Source organism: Conger conger, chromosome 4 (genome assembly GCF_963514075.1).
Source record: "Conger conger chromosome 4, fConCon1.1, whole genome shotgun sequence".
Classification (NCBI taxonomy): Eukaryota; Metazoa; Chordata; class Actinopteri; order Anguilliformes; family Congridae; genus Conger; species Conger conger.
The window spans coordinates 22,168,517-22,181,324 of NC_083763.1; the positions used below are offsets into that span (position 1 = coordinate 22,168,517).

The 12,808-nt window shown below is 39.6% G+C and overlaps 1 protein-coding gene across 1 annotated transcript in view; it reads left to right on the top strand.

The window, feature by feature from the left end:
- dpyda.1 (dihydropyrimidine dehydrogenase a, tandem duplicate 1) overlaps positions 1–12,808 on the top strand; it is a 184,511-nt gene that overhangs the window by 87,964 nt on the left and 83,739 nt on the right. The window contains exons 12-13 of the mRNA XM_061238784.1: positions 1,397–1,581; positions 6,555–6,770. Coding sequence (XP_061094768.1) covers positions 1,397–1,581; positions 6,555–6,770 — 401 coding nt within the window. The remainder of the gene's footprint in view (positions 1–1,396; positions 1,582–6,554; positions 6,771–12,808) is intronic.

The window sequence follows — 12,808 nt, forward strand, 5'->3', positions numbered from 1 at the left end:
GAGACCGTCAGTGGGTTTCTTCCGGAAGCCGCTTTATTTAAAGAGTAATCTCTCCGGAGTACTGAAGCCCTGTCACACTCGGTAGCCTCTCCACCGCAGACAGGGACGGGGAAGAGAGAGAAAAAACAGAGAGGGAGAAAAAAGAAACAAATTCCTTTACATGGAGAGGTTTTTCTGTTGGAATGATGATAAAGGAGATTATCAGGTCTGGGCCTTGAAGAGGTGAGGACTGCTGTGGGGATTGTGGGGGGGGGTGTGTGTGGTGGCGTTCAGGGGAGAGCAAGGTCTTGCCCCCCTGCCTTCCTTTGAGAGCTCCGGTCCCTTACACAATCTCAACACACACTGGCGTTCCCCAATATTACATTACTTTGCTTTCACTTAGCAGGTGCTCCTATCCACAGCAAAAGTGGAGAATATCGGTGTTACTTCCGGGAATACAATATTCAGCTGATAGCCAAAGGGGCTAGCCAAGCGTCTTATTTCAGTCTCACCATTAATTGTTTCTTTTATTGTATTTTTTTTTTTGTCTTCATTATTTGAACAGATATGGACCTGAACCCCATGTCATTTAATATAATAAACCTGATGGGGCATCTGTGATTTGGGTTTTGTGTTGCAACCAGTCAAGAGTTCAAGGTTTTCTTGAGAAATCGACTAAAGCTGCTGACTGGAATGTATTTTTTCGACGGGTCTTTCAACGGTAATCAAGCCAGCGTTGTTTCTTTTCTCAATTTCCCCTAAATGAATCCATTCATCAGCGCAGGAGGTCTGTATGCATGTGTATTTATTCCTGCACAATGTGTATAATTGTGTTCGCGGTTGTCATAATTTCCACTGTCTTTGCTGAAAGAATCGCAAATTACCATGGCTATACTTTGTATTATCTCTAGAGGACAGTGCAATGAGAATTTTTTTTTTTCTCTCGTTCTGTCATTCATGGATTTCATTTTACAGCCAAGGTATTTGTTTTTTGAGACCTTCCGCATTGTGCGAATGCAAAGGTGAAGCATTCTCAGTAATTCTAATAGTCCATAATAAATCTTGTGCAAACCGAAACTCTGTATTTAACGTCGCCCTCATTGATAGATGTAGGCCATCGTCCGCGCTGAAAAGCCTTCCCCGGAAGATGAATTATGTAGGCACGCGTGTTTTTTAAAAAACACACACATTCTGTAACGTGGCCAGGTTTGACGGAGTATCTCCTCGTAAACGTACAGTGAATACAATGCACCGCGCGTTTTTTTTTTTTTTTTTTTTTTTTTGTTTTTTTACATTAACCTAGCGGAGAGGGAAGAATAGGTCTCCCCCAGCCATTTGTTTTCTCCAAAACATTTTTCTGTGTATGATTTCCCGGTGCCTCAAGCTCCACTCTCTGGTTCCCGTCCTTGTAAAACAGTGAAAGAAGCCATGGCTCCCGTCAAGCTGAACCGATGGGGTCTCCCCGACCTGAACCCCGAGACCATGCAGACCAGCGAGCCGTGGGTGTTCGCGGGCGGGGACATCGCCGGCCTGGCCAACACCACGGTGGAGTCGGTAAACGACGGGAAGCAGGCTTCCTGGCACATCCACAGATACATCCAGGTGCTCCATCCCACGCTCCACTCATTTGCGTGCTTGTTGTTGCGTTTGTGCTGATTCTAATAGACTGCAGCAGATGCTGGGAATTAAGCCCTCCAACACAGGAGAAACTGATTAATGGTGAAGAGTGTGAAAAAGTTTCATATACATAAGGATGAATTATTTTTTAGCTCATATGTGCTCATATTTTAGACAGTGTGTTTAAGGCTTTATCGTTTGCAGAGTTTATTTTTTATTTGAAAATTATTTGGGGGATAAATCTTTTATTTTATTTTTTTAAATGGTCCTTTCTTTCCACCATAGGGGTTTGTGAACGGAACAATGATAATGCGCATTCATTGCGCCTGCAATTTCAACTGCACATTTAATGACGTTTGCACAGAGACAGATTCAAGAAATAGGCCTAACATTGCCGTACTGATGACAAAGTCTTTCTAATACAAAATACTAAGGTGTCCTGTTTAATCCCTTAAACCGCACGGCCAGAATGCGTTCATTTCCATTCAATGCTTTTTAACAGTGAAATCAATAAAGCTAACGGTTCTATTTGTACAAACTATTTTACGATACCATTGTTTTTGCTTCCTGGCACATCCACACATACATCCAGGTGCTCCATCCCACGCTCCACTCATTTGCGTGCTTGTTGTTGCGTTTGTGCTGATTCTAATAGACTGCAGCAGATGTTGGGAATTAAGCTCTCCGACACGGGAGAAACTGAGTAATGGTGAAAAGTGTGAAAAGTTTCATATATACATAAGGTTGAATTATTTTTGAGACAATGTGCTCATTTCTTATTCAGTGTATTGTACATGCACACAGTGATACGAACATGGCCATATACATTATAGATTTAAATTTTCAGGAATACTTTTAATTTGACTCTCATTTTGAATGCTTTACTCTTATTTGAATGAATGTTGTTTAATGGCATGATTATGAAATTAAATCCTAAAATTATTTTATTATTTTGTACTTTACTTTGTAAATCATAACATAACATTGCAACTTATATATTTTTTTTCTAAAGTTGATTATTATTCGATTACTAAATATAATCAGGGCACTCTTCATTAGTATTAAAAATGCCTTTATTAACGCATCATATCCACAGAGATATGTTGTCGCTACCTACGCATTTTGACTTATTTACCGACTTACTCAGACAAAGGCCAAAGCATATAGATAGCTACAGCTTGGTTTTTAATATAATCTCCTTTGTTTGATATGCCATATTCATAAAGGCATTTTTAATATTTACTTTAGAAAGAAGAGGGCCTTGGTTCTTTTTTCGTTATCAATCAATTGAGTCTTCAAGGAGCACCTTCTTTAGATCACTGAACTCCTACATCCTGGCAGCACTCCCTTTTCTTTTCTTGATTATTATTTATGAAATAATTTGGCTGACTCAATACCCTAGTTGTGATGTACTCTTCCTTCATGCACTGCTTTGTGATTAGAGAGTATAGTATCCATTTCTCTGGCACTAGCCTGTATGGACTGAATTCAATCTATCATGGTAAATGGTAAATGGTTGGCATTTCTCACACACCAATGGTGATTGGCTGCGATGCAAGGCATCAACCAGCTCGTCAGGAGCATTTCAGGGTTAGGAGTCTTGCTAATGTTTTATGTAGAGATAAAAAAATATGAAAAATGTTTACATTAAACTCTATAGTGCTAACATCACATTTACATGTTATCATTTACTATGAGGGACAGTCTACTATGGGAAGCATTCTCATTCTTCCATTGGATTCTAAACAGAGAGCTTATTTTCATATGCCATACCTCTGAGGCATTGGCAATAGAAACTCATTTAACTTAATTAGATTGCTACTAGGAAGTACCTGCAGGTGAGAACACTCTGCACATTGTATCAGCAGTGTCTGCCTGGGGAGGGAGGGAGAGAGAGGGAGAGAGAGAGAGAGAGAGAGAGAGAGAGAGGATTCTTGGATTAAGCTAACATGCTAACATGGAAGCAGCTATTGATAATTTCCATGCTTTTAGGGAAAAAAAATAAAAATGAAATGGAAACAGGAAAACCATGCATTGTGTGTGACATGTTTTAACAACAGCCTCACCACTTGCTTGTACATTATTTATTTAAAATCAGTCTCCAGTTAATATACATTATATGGCCTTGCTTTGATGTAGGCACTAACATCATCTACTTTATAGCTTTCTATGTAAATATCTGGGACAGTTTACTGATATTAACAGATGTTGTTTTTTTTTGCTTAAAGTCATCACTCAAAGTGCAACTAAAACTAAATCCAATCCGAACCAAATCCAAACTAAAATTACTATGTATGAAAATGAAAAATATGATGTTTGCTCATTTCCTTTGCTATTTTCCTTTTTTTATAACATGGGCAAAAGGGGAATTGCACATTAAGATAATGCACAATAAGACGAGGCCAGGCTTAATCTTACCAGAGCCAAATGCATTTTGTGTGATTTACTCTTGTAAATTACGACTCGCGCACAAATTGAAAGCGCTACTTTCGGATTGCAGGTTGTTGCCAGTCAGAAACAGTGCCAGCCGTAAACCTGGCCAGTAATTCAAGGCTCGTTGTTCACTCCTTGCATGGCGGTGATCTTGTCAAGATCTTTGACCTTCTAATCCTTCCATTTGGTTGAAATTATGCAGTAAACCCGCAGTGTTTGGCAGTCTCTGGCGGTTAGCGGCTAGGTTAATTGCTGGAAGGCAGCCGTGGTCAGTACAAAGGAACGATAAGTATTTCTTTGCCGATTAAATTACCACTTGGACAGGGGAAGGAAGGACAGTAGATTGCTTTGCTTTCACAGTAATGGACTAGAGATGAGGAAACGAATCAAGCTATTTGCAGGAAAGTTCACAGATTAATATCACAGTCAGTCAAAGATCACTTGAACCACAAGCCCTAACACTGGAATTATAATGTTACACAAGTGAAAGTATTACTTTTGACTTTCAAAAAATGGCATTAATGTAGTGATGTATCTGTCTTGTGTGAGCTTGTGATATTTCTCCTCGTGAGAAGCATTCCAGCGATATTAAAAAAGCTAAAACGATCAGTTGTAGATGCTTTATCACCTTAAAGGAAAATGAATGCAGTTATGGTGGAAGTGTTTGAATGTAACTGCACTTTTTTAGCTATTATCCCCAAATGATGACACACTTGGAAAGAAAATGAACCAACCTGTGACTTGTGGAGTCTTCATAGTTCATTTAATATATTTCTTAACTTTTTTATTTCTGTTGAAAATACATCAGTTTACAGACTCCTGTTTGCCAATCATGTCAGGTGATGATTGTTAAGGTTGTTGATAGTTTTGAGCGTTTAGCCGGAGGTGCTCTTTAAATTTGATGTAAATTCTTGACGATAACTGGCTGTTTCTGGAGCACCAACGGTGCCATGTATCTCAGCTTGACACAGCCTTATTCATTATGCTGATGTGACATCATTACAGAAGCAATCATAGCTGCTTGATAAACGCTTTGCTAATTAAAGCAAGTACTGATGTATGACTGCCATTGACTGTCTTTGTATTTTGATCATGCGAGATAAACAAAGTGGCGGAATATTACAAAACCCATCTACATTTTGAACCCTTTACTGGGGAATCTTCAAAGTAAGTGCTTATTTGCACGTGTGCGTTTCTGTATGCTATTACATCTGTGTTTGTGGACAGAGACATTAGGCTAGACCTTAATAATGATATTTTATGTTAATAGTCATTTGGATTTTAAATAGAATCTGAGGTAATACGGTCAGAACATTGCTCAGTAAGGTGTGCATGCACTCCACAGAATTCTGGATAAAACACAGTCCCCGCTTTGGTAGGGTAACGCAGGTAATCACGTTTCTATCAGTTTGAAGCCATTTTTTTTTCCTAATTTTAGGTTGACAATGGCTTATTATCGACGGCCTATTTTTGGTGAAGAAAAGTATACATTTTCAAATGGATTCAAATTACATCATGTACTGTACAGTGGCAATTAAAAAACATTGTTTTTGGTGGGCAGAGGGAGAGAATGAAGTAAAATAATGTTGATACACATGTCTTCTTAGTATGTATCTAGGGAAACCATTGAAAGACACATCTCTGATGTAATAAAGTGAGGACATAAATAATTAGATAGATGAAGTGCATTGCACATATTCCCTCAGCGATGTGGCATTGACAGTCCAGATGAGCTCAGGAAATAAGAGACCGCTGCTTAGGGAACAGTCCTCCAGGTTTAACAGAATGATTTGCATACATAAGAAATGGCTATTTGCCTTTTGATATATGTATTTCATTTATTTGTTTTGATTATGGTATATAATCCTATTCTAAATGACTTCCCGGTAGGCTTGTTATTTGAAGTTAGCGTGGACTTAGTGTCATGTGTGCACTTATTTGGCTCAGCGTATGTGATGGGATTTTTAATATTCATTGCTATCCGTATGACATCAAAACATCTACAGGGTTATTTACAGTCTTCTGTAATTATTACAAATGGTACAGTATTGTACTGTTATGATGCGGTGTACTCATGGGACTTCACACAGAGCGGTGTATTTTAGAATGCGAGTCGTTTGACTTATACATTTTGGCTGCTCTTTGACAGTCTTGTATTTACTCCTGGAAAACATGCTGAGGGGTGTAGTGTTTTACAAATCCTGCATCAGCATTCGATAGTACCTCACCTAGTCGAAGACAGACATAAAAACGGATTATTCACAGGCCTTGTAACATAAAAAGATTATGTGTAAGCATTTTAAACGTATCTAATGTCAGACAGTTTGGCAATACCGCACTCAATCAAAGCTTACAGAAAGTTGCTTCTCAACTGCAGTGAGTGGGGATTTCATGGATTTTCTGAAATTTAGTACACATGTAGCGGCTCATTTCAACCGGCTGGTTTTGGGGGATTTTGTGGGGTTATTGATTTGGCATGACTAAAAAGCGAGTGATGTTGGGTTTCTATTTGTGTTCCTTCTCAGGCCAAACACGGGCAGACTGTGGACCGTGTGCCCAGACTTCCTCTCTTTTACACGCCCATCGATACGGTGGACATCAGCGTGGAGATGGCCGGGCTGAAGTTCCCCAACCCCTTCGGCCTGGCGAGTGCTCCCCCCACCACCAGCACGGCCATGATCCGCAGGGCCTTCGTGGAGGGATGGGGCTTCGCTCTCACCAAGACCTTCTCTCTGGACAAGGTACTGGACCGCTTTACCCGTCAGATCAGCTTCCTCTGCTTTCCCATGCTGTAGTTACAATCGTAGTGAAGTGATTTTGGTTCCAAACATTTTTTTACATTACATTAATGGCATTTGGCAGACGCTCTTATCTAGAGCGATGTACAGTTGATTAGACTAAGCAGGAGACAATCCTCCCCTGGAGCAATGCTGGGTTAAGGGCCTTGCTCAAGGGCCCAACAGCTGTGAGGATCTTATTGTGGCTACACCGGGGATCGAACCACCGACCTTACGGGTCCCAGTCATGTACCTTAACCACTACGCTACAGGCTGCCCCAAGCAAATATCATGTCATATTTTAAGAATCAGGGGTGGATATGAAGATGCAATGTCCTGTGTGTTTGAGAAATTATCATTTTGTTTGTCAGATGGAATGTAGTACAGTATAATCAAATGAGATCATAATTAAATTAATCAATCTTATTTCTATCTATCTATATATCTGTCTGTCTAGTCTGTCTATCTATCTATCTGTTCTGTCTGTCTGTATGGTTGCCCCTTTATATTAATTCTGGAAATGTTTATTTGAAAAATCTAAGAACAAGCCATTCTAGCCCATAATTTAGACTATCACTCTCGAAACAGACCAGATGAACTATGAGACAATAAAAACGTCAAAAACATTTTAAGGTAGAAAATCCAATCATCTCCTTTTAGAGTGGTAGGCTTCTGCCTCGTTAGAAACTGTGCTCCGATAAAACACACCACCCCTTCCCCACCCAACAGAAACAATAAAAAAAAGAGTTTATTTATAGCGGAGTTGTTTATTGAAGTTTTGTTTTAATTTACTTTCTAATTGTGGCTATGTGAAAATTAATCAGTAACATATGTTTGGTCTGTGCTAGCTGACATCCCTTGATTAGTGAAGCTCCAAATGAAAATGCAGCGAGGGACAAAACAAAAGAAAACATGCCCCTTGCACTGAATTGTAGCAGGCATCTGTTTAGCTTTGAGCTTTTTCTGCACTGCTTCCACCGAGTAAATAGAATATTGCTAAATTATTTTGTTATCTTGACCTGTAACCATCTACCCTGAGGCCAAATTTTAGCTGTGAAAGAAGTCTTGGAAAGAAAGATAATTCAATTAAATGTACGTATTGCAAGAACAGTTTTGCCAGATTTTCTTTTTCATGAAAATCCTTCACCCATATCATGGACCACCTACCTGTCAGTTTGAAAAGGTCAGCTCTTTTTTTTGCATGGTTGAAGAAATTGGTCAAGGTAATTAGTAAAGATAATATGAAATGAAGATGATGTTTCTTCCTGAATAATGAAGAACACAGTAAAGAATCCATATGTACACATGTATATGGGTCCACCCCTTTTGTTGAAAAAATATTAATTTGTCAATTTGACCAAGGTATTTGGCAGATGGAGGACTGAGAGGGAGGTTCACAAGAGGACAGGGAGAAAGAGCGAGGGGCAGAGATAGTGAGCTGCCACATAAAATATTAACATTTCAGAATGCGGGTTTGATTAAGTGGAATACGCCTTGCTTGGGCCTACCAGGGGAGTTCAATGAGAATTAATACTCTCTCTGAACATCTGCTTGAAATGGTATTATCCCTGCTCACACCCACCACCGCTCCCAGGTCAAGCTCTGAGATTGACAGCTGCATTGGTTATTGCTTATTTGGTCTCAAATACAGTATGTTTACGTGAACTTTGTTTATTTTTTAGATTTTTTGCACATGTGAGCATCAAGCTCACCTCCCCCCCACCCCTCTTTATTCCTGACATTTGTAGATGCCAGATTGGGGTCTAATATACTGTTCCAGCTATTGGCTGTCAGCATGCAGTGAAATACCAGCTGATATCTCAGTAAACAGAAATCATATTATTCTTTATTGTGTGTTCAGTCGGCAAGATTGTATAGGGCTTTCTTTGGGGAGACAGATAAAGAAGTTCTTAATGTCAATATGAACGAACAGGCGGCACTCTGCTATCATTATACTTAAACATGAGGGACTTCTTTTTTAATATCCTGTTCGGTGGCATCTCTCGTCTATCAAAACATTACCATGGTGTGGCATTGATAGCATTCGAGATGCGCGGCGGATTGGCTATGGATATGAAAATCTTCACGGTCTGCGCTTCGCCTAGGAGTGGGTGTGTGCGGAATGGCTAATTAGCCGGTGGGTTCGGCAGAGAAGAATGTCAGATAGCTTGAACACGCAAGCTGTACCATCATTAATTAGGATTAATGAACTGAATTGCATATGTAAATGTGCTTATTTTTGGTGTGCTTTGTCGGACCTCTTGATACCAGGCGAGGGGGAAAAGAAAAGAGGTCGCGGAGGTGGCAATGCGACCACCTCCCCTCCCGGAAAAAAGAAGCTCAGCTCTGTTAGGAGTGAACCGCTTGCACTCCCATTGACATCGCACCAGATATCGGACGTACCGCAGCGTCCCTGATTGATACATTCAGACGGTCTCTGGTTAATTACGGAGCCTAAAGATCTGTTTCAGTGTAGTGCTTTGAGGCTGGAGTGAGGGCCAATATTTGATGGATCAGACCTCAGGGGCCCAATTAGACCTTTCACTGATCGGAGTGAGATGAATCGCGTGGTCGTCCCTCCGCCCAGGGTGGAGCTGGGGCCCTCGTCACAGAAATCCTGTTCTCTGAAAACACCTGGACCCTGGAAAAAAATACCAGGAACTGTTACTAGCACGTTTTGGTTGGCAGGACTTCATTTACAGTACACCCAGAAGGGAGTCCTTTTGGCCTTGGTTATATAGCTGTTGCCCTGTGCTTTTCTAAAAAATGAAAAAGATGTAATCTATTTTTTAAAATAACCTACAGCACAGGTCTCTTTACAACACCTTTGCAAGGAGTACACCCAGTTTATATTGTGAAAGAAACTTTTCATGTCCAAAGAAAGAAGCACTCTTTTATAAGCTGACTTTTTAAAAGGGTATATTTGTATCTGTGTTTTATAGGGTACACCACTGTAAATCATTTAATTGTCCCCACTTTCATGCTTAGTTACTGCTCATTAATGTCAAAATATGCTGCTAAAAGTTCTATGGGCTGTAAGTCAAACTGCAAAGTGTAGTAAGTTAGGAGGCAGTAAGTTTGATGCTGTGAATCTCTAATCTTATTTAAAATGTCTAGAAATGAAAGCAAACACTTTAAAAACATAAGTATGTCATAAACCTTTTTACCAGAACTGCTGCTCACTGAATATTTTTTGTTTTTCGCACCATTCTCTGCAAACTCTAGAGACTAGAGTTTCTGAGATACTCAAACCACCATGTTTTGCACCAACAATTATTCCACGGTTGAAGTCACTTTGATCAGATTTCTTCCCAATTCAGAAATTTGCTGTGAACAACAGCTAAAACTCTTGACCACATCTGCATGCTTTTATCAATTTGGTTGCTGCCACATGATTCTGTTTTCTGGTTGTAAATAGAATGTTTGTAGAGAAGTTAAACATTAAATAAAAATATAATCTAATCTAACAATGTAATGTTATTTAAAATGTCTAGAAATGAAAGCAAACACACCAACTGAACCTCTTGACCACATCTGCATGCTTTTATGCATTTGGTCTGGCACATGATTGGCTGATTAAATATTTGCATTAACAAGTTGGTGTAAAGATCTACCTAATACATTTTTCACTGAGCGTATGTTAATGATATGTAAACAAACATTACAGTTTAAGTATTTATACTGTATCATATACTGTAATCATCCATCTTCAAATCCACAAACTCACTTACAAGTCTGTTGTTGCAAACTAACTTGCTGGAAGTGAATCAAACCTCCTGTAAACTGCACAAGTTGCAGCATGACATTCAAATCCAAACGCTTTGTGTCTTTAAACCTTGCCGTATTGAAATATTAAGCTATTTGTGACAAAAGCAGGTGAGATTGACCTTGTCTTGGTGTTTTTTTATGTAAGTAAATTAAATAAGTGAAACAAAATAAATTAGTTGAACTCTTTTTATTATGTTACCAGGAAAGTAAAAATTTTGAAGTAGCAATGGTCTATTTGCTTTCTGTACTGAGAGAGCACCAAACTAAACCAAACCAAATTAGACTCAAGCAGAGCTTTTACCTTGAAATGGTGGGTATTTTAAAGAGTGGTCTGTGATTGATTGGAAGCATGAGTGTCAATCTTTCCATTAAAACTATTTAATTTTCATTGGCTTGAAAATCCTACTTCCTGCCTCCTGCCGTATTGCGTGCAGGGAAAGAAGCCCTGATAGAGATAAGGCACTGGGTTAATCTGGACTGGACTGGATATGCAAGTGTCTGATTGAATCTGATTCAATGACCTACATTTCTATTCTTCCCCTGGGATAATGTACATCATTAACACTAGACCCCTATGTTTACTAGGTATGTACTTACCTATAAACCCTATTGTTGTCGGATGCACATGTGGATGAAAATAAACAGAATATACAGTTAGTGGCTAAAAGGTTGGAAAAAATATAAATGAGGGACACAGATTAGATCGAAAGTAAGTGTTCCCACATAGGTGTTTCCTGGGTTAATTAAGCAAATAACATCTCAGCATGCTTAGGGTCAAAATGGTGGCCAGGCCTAGTTGCCTATAATTATTGCTTACATGACCAGAAGACCAGATCTCATTGACATTGAAAAAGGGATGATTTTATGGTACTTTTAGCATTAGCATTAGCATCAGCGATGAAGACAGCTCTACTTGTCGATGTTTCATGCGGAACAGTGTCTGAGCTGGTGTTCACACTGTACTCTGAGGGAAAGACATCGCTAAACTAAAGGGAAACTGTGGTCGTGGCACACACTCCTAGATTGTGCTGTCCGTGCATTAGTTTGAGGTGCAAGGCAAAACCGGTGACAACTCTAAATCAGTTGTCTGCAAACTAGCGCATGAGTAGGCAGTTTCATCAAGAACAGTCTGTCAGGACCTCTACACAGCAGAATCCCATAGACAGGCCACTGTATAGACCAGTCATTACAACTACATATTTCTGAGTACAGTGGTGGAAAGAGCACAAGCAATGTACGGTACTACCGAGCAGTAGGATAATGTGATCCAAAACCAGTGTGAGAAAACCATCCTTCACCATGTTTTGGACTAATGGGTACATGCAGTATGTGGAGGACACCCAGAGAACCTAAAGGCTAGGGTCTGACACTGAAGGGTTCTGGTACAAATATCGTATGGTATGGGGCGCTTATATATTTGCCAAATGATCGGGCCCTTCAGAAAATCGCTAACACTAACAAATCTAATCACTACTTAATGATTCTTAGTGAAGTGGGATGGGTGATCACCTTTTAATCCACATTTCTTTCCTGAAGGGAGGGGTGTCTTCTGGTTGTAGGTAGAATGTTCATAGAGAAGTTACAGATTAAGTAAAAAAGCAAGGATTAGTTTGAACTGATAACAAAAATGAAATAAATGAAACTGTATGGATTCGCTTTGGATTAAAAGCGTCTGCCAAATGACTAAAATGTAAATGTATGGATGGAGATGTGTCACGTGACAAGAAAGCATTTCTTAAGGTTGCAACCAGCTTGACATGCATACTGAGTGGTTGTGTTAGAAGCTCATAACCCCCCTTCCAGACCAGTCAAGTATATGAGCTTCAAACATTTTGCCCTACCCTGCCCCCAGTACTGTAACCCAATGGCCCACAGAGTGTAAAATTAATTTAATCCTTCCTGCTGTTTTTGTTCTTTCCAACATGTCCTTTTTTTTCATCCCCTTTACTGTACAGTAAATCAGCACATGTTCAACTGTTTCTGCTACTGTAGTGTGGACAGTTGCCCATCTCCCATTTCCCGATCCTAATTATTGAATAGTTACAGTATGCAGTGAGTGATGTAATCTCAGCCTTGCCATGATAACCTCGTTCTTCTGCATGTCTCTTTGATTGCCCTCCCCTTACCCGATGACCGATATTCTGTGACTGCTGTCCCCCTCCCAAAGCTCTCGCCATCCTAGACTGATTGCCGCACTAAGTAAATCTTTTGGTAAAATGAGGTTATTTTTTACA